A 17,699-nucleotide genomic window follows, 5' to 3' on the forward strand; every position below is an offset into this window, starting at 1 on the left:
CCATTTGTGCCAGTTTCGCCAGACGGTCAGGATTTCGGGTGCGTTTTCCGGAAGTCGCATTTCTCGAAAGCATACGTCATCGAGGTTCTCACATTTCAGTTAAAATACATTATAAAATTACGATTTATTTCTTTTAAGATATACAATCATTGTAGTTTCATTCTTACCTTGAAATATAACGGTTGCTTTTCTGAAACAGAACCTGAAATATTAAACCTTGATGACGTATGCGGTCGACCAACGCAACTTCTGGAAAACGCACCTGAAATCTGGCAAAACTGGCACGAATGGCCACCCTATTAGCAACATGCTTGCTCTGTTAAACTATCAATTATAAGTGAATACTCCCGTGTACTTTGATTAATGAGCACTACTTCCAAATGATCTGGCAGTAGAATAAAAAACATAAGAACAGTAAGCTTTAGAACAGGGCCTATGACTCAAAACCCGCCTCTGAAACTGCTCTGTAGTCTTTAGATCTTTTCAGGTGAGGGGGAGAGGGGGCAATTCAATTTCAGCTTCCCATGTTTTCAGACAGTAAAGGCCAAAGGCAATAATTCAGGAGTTAACAGGCAGCAGTAGTTAACAGCAAACTGGAGTAGGTCCAATGTTCCAGTAGCAAGCGTAGCTCAAGAAGATCTGTCTCAATGCTTCTTTCTGCTGGTCTTTTCAATCATGGTCTCAACCACTGTGGTCGTCTCTTCATAGCCCGTCACTTTTTTGTCTGACGAGAGCTTCTCAACAGACTCCACTACTTCTACCTTCTCATATGTCATGGAGGTAGGGGGAATAGAACTGTGCGATGACATGGGCGGGGGGCCTCGGGGGCTCTTGCTTCTATGTGGGGATGAGGGTGGCTTGGGTCCTGGTGGAGGGCTTGGCCTGTCATGAGATCCTGGTTCTGGCTCTTTTGGCTTTGAATGTGGCTCTCCATTTTTTGGCTTTCCATTTCCACCGTTCATCCATTTTCCACCATCTTTACCTTTTTCTGGTTCTGTATCATCTGAAGGTGTGGAAGGGGGTATGGGCTGGGGCATTGGTCCAGATGGGGAGCAAGGGGGTGGGGAGGGTGTACCGTGAGGCATCCCATCATCTTGGATTGTTACGTAGATGTGGCTGGCGGAAGGGGTGGTTGAGACGAAGCAGGGGTCCAGGTAGTTAGAGTCACCCGTCACCAGGACATAACGTCCCTTGGTGAAAAAGTCAGCGATGGGCTCTGGTTTTCTCGCTTGGCTCATACGGCCACGAATGAGGTTACAGAGAGTGTCAAAGGCCTTGCTGATCTGGGCTCCATCAGGCACGTCTTCACGAGGAACCTGCTCCTTACATATTACAACCTGTTCCTCCATGACCTCTCTATTCTTCTCATCCTCAAACTCTTCAGCTGTCCTCTCCTCCAATCCGCTATCTATAGCTCCTTTTGAAGTAATCTCTTTCTTCTTAAACACCTTATTGGTTAAGTTCTTCTGACGAGGCTTTATGTTAGTAATGTCTTGGATAGCTTGGGTAATATCTATAAATAAATTGTGAAATCAAAAATGAACAAGAGTGTAATCCATTCCTAATTCCTAAAAATTAACATTCTTGTATGCATAAGTCAAGCTTTGGCACTTAGGTCCAAACATAATTTACACAAGTATGTTGTCCATGGTTGCATTTGAAAATGTGTCAAGCCCCGTTTAGACCGTCAGTGACTGGCAGGGGCAGAGTGACATGATCTCATTAAGTTCAATGGAAGGTTGGCGACTTCCAACAAGACAAGTGACTGTGATCCATGGCGACAGGAACTGGACATGATAAAATAGAGAAAAGTTTAACATTATGCAATCATACTGTAAGCGACTTTCGGGAGCATCTACCAATGAAAGTTCACGTCATATCCATCTCTCGGCAGTTACTGTTGTGGTCGCTAATCATTTGTTTATACAGTAACAACCAATATAAGGATTGCTTCCTAATGACCTAATTGAAAGAGATGGCAAACACAAGTATGCATTGTATTCTCACCATTGCCACAAGGTAAGCTAGGTTAAACCATAATGAAAACTCCTCTTCTACAGTCAGATTCACCTGTACCTACTATCATGGCCAACAACAGTAAGAATAGAGTCTTTCTGAGCAAGTTAGCTGACCTTTCAGATCACAGGCTTGTTTGAAGTTTGCCAGTTTCTATGCAAACATATTATCGCACGCAGATATGTTTACCTGCTATGTCTGGTCACATCGTTTTGGCAAAAAGCCACTAAATCAGTAGCCTGGTCCAACCAGACTCTCGTACATTCATTTCATTTGTACAGAGAGTCTGGCCACGCTCCATTGCAAAGCGTTACTTCCGTTAAGGAGGGTCCATTGTTGAAGTTTAAAACTATTGGATCTGCCCAGAGTCACTCAGGATCTGCCAAAGCCAATCGCTAACGTGTGGTCGTGACGTATATCATGCACCGAAACCGTCCGGAAACAACAAGTCAGAATAATCAGACAAACAAAACTTAGCAAACCTGGTTCTTGCTCCGGCTTTAACTTCTGTATATTCGGCAGTTTTGCAACAACGGACCAAATAGCTTTTCTCACGTCTTTCTCCGCTGCCATTACTGAACTACAACTCAAACTGACGCACGACCTCAACGTCATCGTTCTTAGCCACACCCCTCTGTTCGCTGATTGGTCCTGCAGATTTTTGCAGGAGAAAACGAAACTCTACAGAGCAGTCCCAGACGTACTGCTGAAGCGAAATGAAAATTAAGCGGAAGCACGTAGGAGGGCGGAGCCAGGCTACTAAATCAGTAACTGTGCTAACAAGCATAAACCAGTCTGGACCATATGGAAATGTGTGCTCATCTACGCTCCAAAAAAATGTTCCTTAAAGGTTCTGTGTAGCTGAAAAGGGATGTTACAAACTATGGAAAGAAAACTTTTTTGGTGGCTAAACCTTTATTCTAAATAGAGTATACTGGTGTAAGCTGGTATTTTTACCAGAGCATTGTAGTAACGACTCATAAAGCGAAATGCCATGCTTATAAACACATGGACAACCTGTAACCATTTTCTTTTCCTCTCAAAAAACCTTTTGTTGTTCAGCACAAACAGCAATTACTCAGATGCCTCACACTCATCAATGTGGTACCATGTTCTCACACATAAAGGGCATTGCCATTTATCATGGTTAACACGCAATGACCTTATAAGCAATTGGACTGTGCCTCAGAATTGAACCGGTCTGGAAGGGATAACGTCTGAGACACAGACAGAGTGGGCATGATCGACAGCTGCGTGGGTGCAAATCTTCACTCGAGCCAGCAGCAGCTGCTGGCTGCAGATTTGTCACATGTTAAGACTATCATAATGATGCATTCATGTTACATAACCCCAAAGATTCTCACCTTTTCCTGTCCTGCTCATGCTAGAACTTTGGGTGTATTTATAATTGGTTGTTAACAGGGTAACGGGTGTTCCGATTATTGCTGAATTCAGTCTGTGACAGTGAGAGAAAATTACAATTTAAAAACACATTTCAGGATAATATTAGTGTTTCATATAACATTATAGAAAAAGCTTATTACAGATGTGCAAGGCTTGTAAACATACATTGGATTAATGAATGATATCTGTCTAAGAGTCTAAGAACCCACCCACCCTGAAAAAAGCTTACTGTGCTACAGTAGTTAGTTAGATGTAGTTATACTGCCACTGTGTGGCATGTAGACCATGTGTAGAATTACAAACCACAACCATTTAAAAATAATAATGGATGAATCCTGCCACTTGTGTGATGATGATGCGTGTGAAATGCTTTCAGGGACTTTGTCATATAGTTACCTGTTATCTTCATTCTCAAAGATTCTCTTGTACCTCTCCAGTTCATTCTCAAGAGAGGTTTGATATGTGGCCAGTTGTCGACAGTGGTTGGTGTACTTTTCCAGCGACCTCTCGGCCTCCTCCGTATCTTTCCTGAGGGACTCAATCTGTTCGTTGTAATGCTGAATCTCATCATCGTAGCTCTCCTGTGTGGTCTTGATGGTTTGTTCCAACACAGAGGTCTGAAAGAGACATTTAAATAAGTGCCAGTTATGTAGTCCAAAATTTAAAAAATATACATAAATGTAATTTATAATAATTATTGGAATAAACATGCAGTTTGTAATACTCTTGGGACAATTGTGCCATCTTCAAAAAAACAAAAAACAAAATTAATTATACAAAAATGTTTTCAAACTATTTAAATTCTCTTAGAGCTGATGGTTTACAATCAGAAAATGGATTGCAGCTCTGTTCTTACAGGGTCACAAAAAAAAATGATAATTCTTATTATATAATCATGTCAGCATCTGTCAAGTGATCCGATCTATGTAAATTTTGTTACTGATATAAAAGCATACAATATAAAACATTTACCAAAAGTATCCAGTTTATTTTCTGGGAATAACAGAATAATTATTTCTGTTTCCTCTTTCTTTGATAGTCTTGGCTTTTGCATCACAAGCCAAATGTAAAATATTTCACATATTGCATCTGTTTGCCTTACTATACTAGTTTGCTAATGGTTTAATTTATACAGATCTCCTAAGGTAGGCAGTGAAAGAGGATCAATCATTTCTCATTCACTGTCATACATTACCTCAGTCTGCAGTCGACATTTCTGAGCCTGCAGCTGGTAGATGGCGCTCTTGTATTCCTCCACTTGATTCCTCAGGGCAGGAACTCGTCTTTGAGCCATCAGCCTCTCCTGATCCTACACAGAAAAAGAGAAAAAGAGACAGAGAGAGACTTTGACTTTTAAACACCTTTTAATCCACAAGACTAGGTCAAGGTAAAATGATACATATAACCACGTAACACACATTTACAAAATAAGCACAAAATTACATTCATTTAACCATTTTAAAAATAATAATAAATAAAAAAATACTATTAAAAACTAACTCTCCAAAATCATCTACTACAACCAGTGCTCCTTTGACACCCAATTTCTCATTAAAGAAAAGCACATTGTCAATATTCAATAACAATTGAAGATACTAAACAAATATCTTTTCTTGCATTCTTCTCCTGATGAGTTTCAGAATAGCTAATTTAGCTTGACCAATTACAAAATTTGCAAGAACACACTGTCTACTATACTTCTACTATGATCTACTATAGCAGCATCCCAATATAAATAAGCTATTAGTATACAGAAAAACTAACTTTGTTATTTTTTCTCAATATATTCAAAGACCAAATAAGCATAACCCTTTAATAATGATGCACAATCAATGTTTTCGTAATTTCCATTGATTCTGGGAAACACTTTTAACAGAGGAAAAGTCACAACATGATTTACAAAATTGTCAATCGATAGAGAAAGGGATGACTTAAATACCTTAACAAATCCTTTTCAACCCAGTTCAACCCAACCTGGTCAGCAAGAGATTGTTCTCCACTGACTTGTATTTAAATCAATCAAATCAACAATTTTGGTGACACCAGCATTATCAAATCTATTGATCAAATGGTCTAATATATTTGATGGAAGTTTAATAAGAGGGTTAAAGAAAACAGAATCTTCCACACCATAATGCTCATCATCAGTTCTTAATACTTTGAACAATTACCACAATTTAAGCACTGACATATAGAAACAAAAAGTTAGCTCAGAAACATTTTTTTAACGAAAGATCTCTGCATCAAGAATAATTGTTTATCAACGCCTATTCCTCCAATGTCTGTAAGTATGGATTTTCCAAACACCACCTGGGCACTTTATCTGAGCTATACAATTGTTTCTGCAAAGTTTGTAACCTCGTTGCCAAAATCGTTGACTCCTAATGGAAAATCCCTTGACCTTCCTCTGCCATATGGAGGTAAAGTATCACTGACGGGAGAAAAAAATATAAATTATTTTTGAATAGTTTTAAGCAAATCTTTAGGAGGATCCAGAACAGTAAACTTGTGCCACAACTTTGATGCTGCTAAGTTATTAATAACTAAGCATCTGCCTCTAAAAGAAAGTTGTGATGATAACCATCTCCATCTTTGGGGTCTTCCATTTACACGATCAGTTAGACCCTCCCAATTCTTTTTTTGCCCACTGATCAGTTTCAAAGTATACTCCAATCATTTTTAAACCATTTCTGTTCCAAAACACTGGTCTGGCAATTTAAGGGGTCCACTATTTCAAGAAAGCCAGGAAGGGAAAGCCCACATAAGTGTTTTCTCAAAACAACCAAAAGTGGTTCTATAGATAATGTTTTAAGAGGACATCCTTGCCTTATGCCTCAGTTACAGAGAATGGTCTAGTTAAAGAACCATTAGTTCTAAAAATAATATAATTTTCATTATATAGCAGCTTAATACATGATACAAAGTATGGACCCAAACCAAAGGCCTCTAAAGTTTTAAATATATAATGATCGTCTACTCTGTAAAAAATTTTCCTGTGTCACTACTACAGTAGAGATCATGACAACGCAGTCAAAAAGAGCCACGTTTACACGGATCATTAATGACAACCTAATCCGCTGTATTACATGTCCCAGGTCGGTAGATGGCGATGTTGCCTTGTTAAGAAGTACTACACATTTGCGCACATGCACATTCTACAACCGAGCGATAAATACAACGACGAAAGCATTGAGCAGTTTGTTTAGAGGGACTATGAGGTAAGTTTACTAGTGTTGTAGTCAAGACCACCTAAACTGAGACCAAGTCATGACCAAGACAGGCCGAGACCAAGACAAGACCAAGACTTTAAAGGGTCGAGACCGAGTCAAGACCAAGACCAAGACAGGCCGAGACCAAGTCAAGACCAAGACCATTGCAAGTCACTGCATTAAAACACTTATGATAAAATGTGAAATATGCATATGATTAGACACTTCTTGTCTGTCTGTGTGTGTGCGTGCGTGCGTGCGTGCGTGTGTGTGTGTGTGCCATCAGAGAAGTTGATAAAATAATCAAAGGCATTGCAGATATGTGGGAATTTATCTTTGTCTATAAGCAAATAAAAGTAAACAAACACTAAAGAGCTGAAATCAACTTAACCATTTAATCTGAACTGTCTTTCCATGGCTTGCCATCCACTTAACACAATGCAGGTGTTTTTAGTAATAAAATTAGAAAAATTGTCATTGGGAGAAACCTGAATAAACTGCATAAAATTAATAAAAAATTAAATTTGTGATGTGCACTGCAAAAAAATGATTTTCAAGAAAAAATGTTCTTAGTATTTTTGTCTTGTTTTCAGTAAAAATATCTAAAAATTCTTAAATTAAGATGCTTTTTCTTGATGAGCAAAACTACCCAAAAAAATAAGTCTGGGTTTTAGACCAAAAATATCAAATTTAAGTGATTTTGTGAATAAAACAACCCAAAAAAATCTGCCAATGGGGTAAGAAGAAAAATCTTGAACCTTATTCTTAAACACTAAATTCAAGAAAAAAATGTGCTTTCTGCACAATTTGATAATTTTGCTCTAAAAACTAGACTTATTACTGAAAACAAGACAAAAATACTAAGATTTTTTTTTTCTTGAAAATACTTTTTTTTGTAGTGTGCCATCAGTTGTGGTCTTGACCGGTCTTGAAATAAAATTCTGAGTCCACTTTGTCTGAGACCGAGACGAGACCGAGTAAAAATGCGGTTCCACGATTCCAAGACAAGACCAAGACCTTTAAAAAGTGGTCTTGAGACGGTCTTGAGACAGAGACCGGTCTCGAGAACGACAACACTAAAGTTTACTATAAGTGACCCTGTACTATAAAGTGCCACTTTGTTGATGGAGCATTAATAAACTTAGTATCTTAAGGAGCACACATACTGTGCACTGGGAGCACTGGGACTAAACTGAAGAATACTGGTTCATGGGCAATGGCAGATTATTCCGAAGTTTAGTGTTTCCAGATAACAACCACCTGATGCAGGGGCTGACTGAGTATTGCACTATACCTTATACAATTCTGAATCGTTCCGATAATTTTTTATGAAGCTATGTATGTTCTTTAAGAAGTTACATTTTAACTTTTATTAACTTGAAGTTTCAACTTTTAAGTGATTTATTGATTAGATTTTTTTGAAGTAGTATTTCTAATTCTCCATACCAGAATGCACTTGGGGAGAAAACAGTCTAGTATCAACTTCTCAACTCTTTTCTAATTGCATCATTTCTAGAAATGTCTATTTTATTCATTGTGATGGCTGAACCAACCATGCAATGAAAGTCTTTAGTGTTATTGCATCACTAATACAGGCTAAATTGGCAACATAGACTCCATGGCTGCTACTTGCACTAAAATGTACATTTCCAGTCATAAACCTAAAGTCCAAATTGAATTCGCCTTGTAAAGGTGTTAGCGGTTTCGTCTGGCCTTTAAAAAGCAAGGAAATGTCACGGACACGAAATGGAGATTGAGTTTGATAGCATGTCGCCTGTTAAAGCACCCAATTACAACATGGCCACAGGGAGGGTGATATATAACTCAGTGAATAGAGAAATGGTTCACCCAAAAATGAAAATTCCCCCTTACCGTGTTCCAGACAAGCATGATAAAGGAAGACATTTTTTGATAATTTAGTGAATATCTGGATTTAATATAATAGCAGTACATTATGATTCGTGTTAATATTTAAAGTGTCAGAAGCAGTACGTGCTCACTGACTGTTTAAAAAAGTCAATACCACTGACAATTGGTCAACCACTGACATAGGCTGCTGCAAAGTTTCCCATTTATTTCCATAAGAAAGCAAGCATTTTGAGGTATATTGCTCTTTCCTCTAAGCACCTCAGGTGCAGATTTTAAATTTGTATATACTGTAATATGACACGTCTTTGCCTGCACCCCAGCTGCTCATGTCCGAAGCATTGCTGTAATACAGAACCATTAAAGGTGTCATGGCACAGAGATACTGATGACTCAGGACACTTTCAGAGCACCACGCTAATTGTAAGGGCACCGCTGCCTCCCAAATCTTATTCTGCATGTCACAGAGAGTCAGCACAAAAGGTGTTGAGAGCCACAAGGTCACCTTACCTCTGAGGCCGACACGTTCGCCAAGAGAGGAATAGTCTGGTTGATCTGATGCAAAATGTTAAGATACGTCTGAATCTCTGCAAGGTTCTGTTGGAGAACAACAAGGGAAGAAATAAATGCTGAACAATGAACAAAAAGTTATTAAATTCTGGTAGATATGAATATTTAAAATGTTCAGTTAAAATAGACTAAAATGTACACCATGAAGGGTGTCGGATGTGCATAAATGTGGCAAAAATGACCCACAGTGTGATTTCATAGTTGAATTGTTAAAAAAATGTGCAGGAGGATGGTGTGATGAAGTGTTTTTGCTTGGGGATGTTGTTACACAATAAACAATAATAACAAAATCTGTCTCATTTTATTATCAATATTTTTTATATATTAAAAGCTCCCGATCTTTCTGAGTTTTTGAAGCTTTGATTGTGTTTACGGTGCGCAATAGAACATGTGTTCATGTTTTACATGTAAAAAACATGGTATTTTTCACACAATTTACTTAATCTCTATAGCGCTGTTTTCACTGTCATAAAAACGGCTGATGTCTTCCTTGTTCATACGTAACAAGTTCTGAATGTGTCGTTTGTTTAGTGTGTTGTGTTTCTGTTAGCGCCCCTTCAGCCGTTACTTATTCACGATACAGCACTTGCCTCGAGTACCACTTTCATGAAGTTAAATCAATAAAAGCATTCCTTCTGCTAGAATAGTCCCTGAACGTTAACAACAACAGTCTGACGTGTAATATGCATGAAAGCTCAAATAAAAACAACAAACCGTTCTCAAACGTGATACGTGTGGTTGCTAAGGGCGCAGTGATAAAAAGAACCGTTGGGTGACGCGGTCATAGTCGTGTTTTATTGTAAATAAAGCACAGCTATTGACCAATCAGAATCAAGGATTGAAACTAACCGTTTTTAAAATAAGAATACATGTCGAGACTGTGATAATATTGTTTCCGTTCCATGAATTCTTCTTTGCGCACTCACAACATGTGAAGAGGCTTTGTGTGTGCAGTGTTTTCTGTGCTTGCAAGAAAATGTATTGTTTAGTTATTGTAATACCTGGAAAAATTTACTATTTCATTTGAATAATAAATTCATAGCATATTCACAAGTCTAATTGGGATTGTATAGGGGGCTAGTTTTACAGACGCAATGCTTTTGTCATTTTTGGCATCCCCCACATATCCAACCCTGTCTGTATCTGAAAACTAAACATTATTTTTAATGATATATTCTGTTCTAATGTCTCAAGTATGCGTGATCTATTCAGAACTACTTTGTGTTGGTTTAGACTATTATCTATAAACAGCAGAATGGCGAGCATGTGAAGAATAAACTCCTCATTCACCTGCAGAGACTCGCAAAGCAGAATCGGGTAAAGATATGCAACCCTGTATCACAAAATTATGTACTGTACCTAAAGGCACGTATGGACCAGCGTGACAATGTCACGCTTTGTCGCGTTTGAGCGTGAGCATATCACACTTTTCTGTTTGTGTCACTGTCACGTATTGGTTACTCAACTTTTTTGTCCTATTTTCAAACCATTTTCGCTTCGGTCTAGGGTTAGATTTGGTGCTTGCGTTAGTATGTCACTTTAACTATTGGTTTATAATATTTTTTTTAAAGATAAAAGATTTATTCTTATATTTTCTAAACTTTAACCAATTGTTGCCTGACGTTATAGCCTGGCTCCGCCCTCCTATGTGCTTCCGCTTAATTTTCATTTCGCTTCAGCAGTACGTCTGGGACTGCTCTGTAGAGTTTCGTTTTCTCCTGCAAAAATCTGCAGGACCAACCAGCAAACAGATGGGGGTGGCTAAGAACGATGACGTTGAGGTCGCGCGTCAGTTTGAGTTGTAGTTCAGTAATGGCAGCGGAGAAAGACGTGAGAAAAGCTATTCGGTCCGTTGTTGCAAAGCTGCCGAATATACAGAAGTTAAAGCCGGAGCAAGAACCAGGTTTGCTAAGTTTTGTTTGTCTGATTATTCGTACTTGTTGTTTCCAGCCGGTTTCGGCGCATGATATACGTCAAGACCACACGTTAGCGACTGCGTATGGCAGATCCTGAGTGACTCTGGGCAGATCCAATAGTTTTAAACTTCAACAATGGACCCTCCTTAACGGAAGTAACGCTTTGAAATGGAGCGTGGCCAGACTCTCTGTACAAATGAAATGAATGTACGAGAGTCTGGTTGGACTAGGCTACTGACGTTAGGGTAAGAGTTGGGTTTGGGTAAGGATGTCATTTTATGTAAATCTAACCCTAAACCGAAGCGACAATGGTAAGAAATTAGAACAAACTAGTTGAGTAACCAATACATGACAGTGACACAAACAGAAAAGCGTGACATGCTCACGATCAAACACGGCAAAGCATGACATTGTCACGCTGGTCCTTATGTGCCTATAGGTACATATTTTCATGATAATGGGTTGCGATATAAACAAAGCTTCATTGCAATAAGACTTGATTAACTGCTTACACCAAAGCAAGAAGAAAACTTTGGCTACTGTTCCATATTTGCAAATAGGTTTTGTTCTAGTTTGTAAATAATAAAACATTTAATTCTTTGTAATCTCACATATTTTTTAGGAATATTCAACAAAAAAAGGAGGACTTTGCATTGTCCATTAGGAACTGAGAGAAGAGGCTGGAAAAGCTGAGGGATTAGAGATGTCACTCGAAAATGCACATCGATTGAGAGGTGGAGCACATTATTACATTTTGAAATGGATTGCAAAGACAAACATATGCAACATTTATTGATTCACAATGGCCACATTCGCACTGCAGGGGTTTTGAATCGCAAGGATCTTTACAGGATACAGCAGTCTCTCCAAAAACTGACTGGAAATAACAATGCTAACAGTTTTACACCTTTTTGAGCTTGTTTTGACAAAAGAAATATTACCAATGTGTAGGGAAAAGACTGGAAAGTGTATTGTGCAGGGAAACTATGGTTGAAAAGATGTTACATTTCCTAAGACCAAAACATGTACCGCTGACAGACAGAAATTTTTTACTAATCAGGGTTTAAAGGGACCATTTAACATGTCCGCCCAAAAAAAAATCAATTCATACTCCACACGCCAAACAGACGGGGGCAGTAAACCTCCAGAAAAGTGAGTTGGTCTATTTTAATTTAGCAGCTGCAAATTCAGCAGCATATATCAAGTTTGATTTACATTAGCAACTAAGTTATCATTAGTCACAAAAAAAACATTCGGTCTCATTAAAATTGCAATGTTTTCCGCTACGTTTCGTGCGTCCATTTGGTGTTCATTATAATCGAAGACATTTCAAGCTTCTTAGCTTATGTTACATTTTAGCATCAGCTTGGTAGATAACGGGTGAAAACCGGATCGGATCCGTGGGTAGAGCTAACTATTAAACGTTAACAGCTAAGGATGCGCAATAATTTGCATGCGATAGTCATTGCGCTTCTCGTCAGTGAAGCCGGTTTATTGATTAAAAGTGAATCGCCATCAGCTGCTTTCAGATGGAGCCACAGTTACTGCACAAAGCCGTCGTTCATGTACAAGCTGAGCATAGGTTATGGCAATGCCTATTATAAGTGAACTTCTAGCGAAATACTAACAGCATCTTACTTACCAATCGAAAAGAAAAGTTGTCATTTCGGAGTCGAACCTCATTTCTTTCATGTTCATTAGTTGTCTCCAGCGATGAAAAGCAGTGCCAGTAACGTTATTTACTCTGGTTCGGTTACTTTATTTATCAGATTTTATTTGTGATTCCGAGCGCGTTGTTCCCTGCAGCAAATGTTTGTGATAGTGGTAAATGTCTCTTGCTTTAGCCATTCTTCCGCTCTCTTCCCTGAACTGAAATACGTCCGAAACCCCTATTGCAAGGCAGGAAGGCATCAAGGCATGTCCGAATCCATGGCTGTCCGAATTGCATTTCTCTGAGCTGCATTCATAAATCTTAAATCAACAAGTCAGCTGTCTTAGTTTTCGGACGCAACGGTAGGGCTGTACTCCCACTTATTCGTGTATTGCAGTTTGGCTGGCGGTTATGTGCGTGGCCCGCATACCGCCTCCCATGGTCGAAACTGGTATTACAACACCAGTCGGGCTGTAGCTAGTAATTTAGCATGCTAATTCAGACTGATATTTCTGCAGCCCTATACCTTGTCATTTTTTTAATGACATCTTTGCCCTTATTTCTTCTCATTCTTTTGATGCGTGTAACTAATTTTTAAAAATCTTTTACCTCAATTATTACAAATGGCACCTTTAATTAGGAGTGAATTGAGTTGTGTGTTTTTGTCGCTGCCTGAAGCACTCAGAACTGGAGTGACGCCTGTATTAAACTGAAGTGTGTAATTACTGTATGTGGCCGGTAAGTCCAGAAACGTGCATTAAAACAGTGAAGCAGACGGTGTGCACTATAACACTGTCATTATGTGAATGATGACAGGCTGATGATTTTCTGTCAAAGAATTACTGTGATTTTAATTTGGGGCTCTACACAACAAGCATTCATAAGTGACTTTCCATCTGTGCCTCAAAAATGATTTGTCATTCATTGAACACTTCTGCTGGCCACAGTCAATTTCACACAAGAGCTTTCCAGTCTACTTAAAAAGCCAGAAGAAAGCAAAAAGCGCTCGCCTCCTACCTTTCTGTGCCTCTCTTTGGTTGCATTGACATCATCATGGAGAAATTGCAGCTGAATCTGATATTCAAGATTCCTCAATAGCACTGTGTCCGCTTCCTGCAAAACATCGGTCAGGTTACACGGGGCAAAGACATTTTTCAAATGATCTGCTTTCGTTGTTTTAATTCTAGCTATATTTTATAAAAATGACAGGGATGGAAACATATTTTTCTTGTTATGTTGCTAACTGTCATGCCTTTCTTAGTTTTGTGTTAGGATCATGGCAGTCCCATGTTTTATGTATCTTTTGTTGAAAAGCTGCCTGCACTTGGGTTTTGTCCACCTACACACCTGACAGGTTTATTTCACTTTTATTTATTATATTGCTACAGGGTGCAAATAAACAGTATTGAATTTCCTGTAAGATTATTTAAGATCACTTGATTCTGTTAAATCTACACATGTGATTAAACAATGCTATAATTAAAGTCTTTTTTTTATTAGTATACCACCTATAAAAGGTTGTCTTGAGAAATTAGATTTACACCAGACAAGGAATTGTTTTTACTGACTATAAGACTTGACGCATGTAATATTTCATTAAAAAAATTAAATTTCATAAAAACTTATCCAGATAAATTACTCCAGCATTTTTCATGATTTTCACAAAAATTTAATGCCTTCCAGAAAACGTTCTTCTTTAAATATATAAACAAACAATATATCAGATGAAAGAACAGATCTGCTTTCAAAAAAAAAAAAAACATTTCATCCTACCCTCATAAGTTCTCTTGTAATCACCTCTCAAACATGGGTAGGTTTCTTCAAAAACACCCAATTTTGAGCAAAAAGCTGAGATAATTCCATTTTTGTGAAGGACTTTTGAATGAGATCAGATGCAGAGCGATCTTTTAAACATACACGGAGTTCTTTCTCTTTCAAGTGAGGCGCTACTTCCGGGTTGTATATGTTGCGGAAGAGCGCCACCTGGTGGAAAATAGCGGTATTGCGGAAAGACGGAAAATCTCGTCATTGGCGGTGAAAGAGTTAACAGAGCTTCAAAGGCCTCCAAACTATCCCAACCGAGGCAAAAGGTTGTTATCTAGCGAAACGATCATCATGTTCACCAAGAAAGATAAAAACATGCACTTTTAAATCACAACTTCTTGTCTTGCACTAGCCGTGTGATGCACTAGTGACATATATGCGAAACTACCGCTCAAGTGTTTACAAGTGTGGAGAAAGTGGACTGTTCAGACGTTGTTGTATATGTAATGATACTAATTATTGTTTAAAATGGTCCGCAAATATGTGTTTCACATATGTAACTCATGACCTTTTCACACGCAAAGCGGTGGGTCTTGTATCACACTGAAGGGGCTTTTTTCCCAATAACTACCGGCTGCCTCTACATTGTCCCGCTTATTACACGGCTACTTGCATAAGAAAAAAAAACTGGACATGAATATGAATTTGAAACATTTTATTGGCATATTTGTTTTAAATTAACATTTTTATCCTTCCGCGAAACTTTGCACAGATGCATAAAATGATCGTAATACCTTATTAAGATCCTCTGCTTCATACTTGTCTGTCTCCATTTTTTCTGTTTTAGCCAGTCTTTGAGAAGTTTTAATGCCCATTCTGTATTTTTTTGTGTGTTGGCTTCGTAGCTGTTTTCTGTACATGTTAAAATTAATGTCAAAATGTCAAATGTCAAAAATGTTGTGGTTGTCCAGTGTTTGTCACAAGATGGCGCCAAACAGTAATCTTTATTGGCGCGGAGCGATTTAAATGGTACAAGTAGTACCGGCTATGCGTTATTACTTTGGAGCGGTTATTATTTGAAAAGAACGAACCTGCAAATGTCTAAACTGACCAATCAGAATCAAGCATTCCAGAGAGCCGTGTAATAAGATTAGATAACACATAAGGTCACGCTGGCGCGTCACACGCCTAGAGACTAAACTGAAAAAGATCCTTGAATGTTTTCCTCAAACAAAAACCTAATTTCTTCTCGACTGAGCAAAGAAAGACATAAACACCTTGGATGACATGGGGTGAGTAATCTGGATTTTTTTAAGAAAGTAGAGTGATCCTTTAAATACTGATGATTTTTATAGGTTGTAGTCGCCAAAGTTGGGCTTATTATCGCCAAATTTACCTTATTGAGCTGTTCCAGTGACCGCCTCAGCTGTTCTTGATATTCACATTCATTTCTGTATCTGTAAACAACAGAGAGTTGAAATACAGTTCATTCACGAACAGTCATGCATGTTAATGTTGCTATTGTTCTGGATTATTCTGACATGTAGCTACAGAAAGCGTCTATCTAATCTATGACCCAATGATTTCTGTGTTGCGATTTTTTTTCCAATAAATTATAAAACACTGAATAGATGATTTGAACAACTTTATTTCTTTGACTAAAGAGAGTTCAGTTATTAGCAATTATTAATTCAGCTTTTATCCAAAGGACCATGGAATACAAACCCAAAAGGTTTCTGATAATGGATTGGCCGTATATGCTATAAACCTGCTATACTATTATACTGTATTAAAAGAAACGTTTTATTATGAGAGAATACCAATGCTCTAGGGACATCATAAGATTGAGCAATACTAAATGTGTAGATATTAAATCATGATGTTAAACGGTAGATAAATATGATGGTTAACTAGTGCAGGGGTCTTCAGTTCAACTAACATGTAGAGCTCAGCTTTAACCCCAATCAATTACAACTGAACCAACTGTGCAGCATCACTACATTACAGGCAGGCTTGATGGAGCAAGGGTTGAAACTAAATTTGCAGGACAATGGCAGTGTGCATACAAATAATTAAGATTAAACGCTGTAATCTACAGTAAATATCAAAATTTGATCATAATAATTTAAACTAAAACTAATATTACAGCTCCAAGTTTAATTGATATTTGGTAAGTAACAGTAAATGATACAGTCAGCAACATAATCTTTAGATCATCAAGTGTCTGTCTGGGTTTAATTCCTATCAGACTGTATAGTATTATTTACATAATAACATTAATAAAAGCATGAATTTCTCATGTTTTCTAACCTGCTTTTGTATTCATCAAGCATGCGTTCAGCATCTTTAAGTTCTCTCTCCAGCTTGGCGTGGTCAGACTGCAGTTCTCTGATGCGGCATCTGTTGACACTGATCTGCTCGCTGAAGGCCTCCTCCAGTCCAGAATCCACCTCCATGCGCTCCAGAGTCTCCAGCTGCTTGCGAAACACAGCATTGCGTTGCTCCAGCACACGGGCCCGATTGATGTAACGTGCGAACCGGCCGTTCAGCTCCTGTAGGCTCTCCCAGCCGGAGGGTCCGACGCCAGGAGTGGTCTCTGTCTCCGGGCTGCTGGGCTCCTCAAAGACGTCCGAGCGTTCATACTTCTCTTTGCGCACTTCGTGCCGGTAGCTGCTTTTGAACATGCTGGTCTTGATCTTCTTCACCCCTCAGCACCTTTACTGCGTGAAAACCTGGGCGCTCAACCTTTGCTGTCTCATGGTAGATTAAACTCCATGGGGCCAAACAGCTAGAGCACTTTTCAACCTGTTTTTAACATGATGTCACTTGTGGATTCTTCCAGTCGAGTCCTGGGCGGTAAAAGCGTCTTTATTGTTGGAGGCTTTGTTGAGTAGAATAATCTATTGAGCGTTTCTTTTGTGTCCAGATCAGTGCCTTTGTCTACAATTAAACGGACTAGACTTCTGTGGCCCTCTGCTTGACAATGAAAAACTGCAGGGACTGCTGTTTCGTGGGACAAACAACATTTCGCCTACAGTTTGGCATTGTTACATACACAGCCAATAATTGGTCTAATACAGCTTATATTACAATTTATCCTTCTGTCCTGCTAAAAGAAAACATGTTACGTGGCTATATGGTCTCGCAGTCTGGTTGGCTGGCCTGTTTTAGGAAAGATGCAAAACCCTGTAAGTGCGTCTGACATGTTTTCTTGTAACTGAACATTTTATTAATTATAGATTTAAATATAGATTTATAATTGATTCTGCCAACAAACTGGTATTTCTGAATGACCTGAGGCCG

The 17,699-nt window shown here is 38.5% G+C and overlaps 1 protein-coding gene across 1 annotated transcript; it reads right to left on the reverse strand.

Annotated features, from left to right (window-relative positions):
• Positions 1 to 644: 644 nt before the first annotated feature.
• LOC135730298 (filensin) lies at positions 645 to 17,080 on the reverse strand. Its single transcript, XM_065248174.2, has 8 exons — positions 16,707 to 17,080; positions 15,793 to 15,853; positions 13,650 to 13,745; positions 9,006 to 9,092; positions 4,616 to 4,729; positions 3,817 to 4,037; positions 3,381 to 3,472; positions 645 to 1,513 (listed from the first exon to the last, which is right to left on the reverse strand). Exons 1-8 carry the CDS (start codon positions 17,078 to 17,080, stop codon positions 645 to 647), a joined length of 1,914 nt encoding a protein of 637 aa, XP_065104246.2.
• Positions 17,081 to 17,699: the final 619 nt, after the last annotated feature.

Source organism: Paramisgurnus dabryanus, chromosome 20 (assembly GCF_030506205.2).
Source record: "Paramisgurnus dabryanus chromosome 20, PD_genome_1.1, whole genome shotgun sequence".
In the NCBI taxonomy this organism is placed as follows: domain Eukaryota; kingdom Metazoa; phylum Chordata; class Actinopteri; order Cypriniformes; family Cobitidae; genus Paramisgurnus; species Paramisgurnus dabryanus.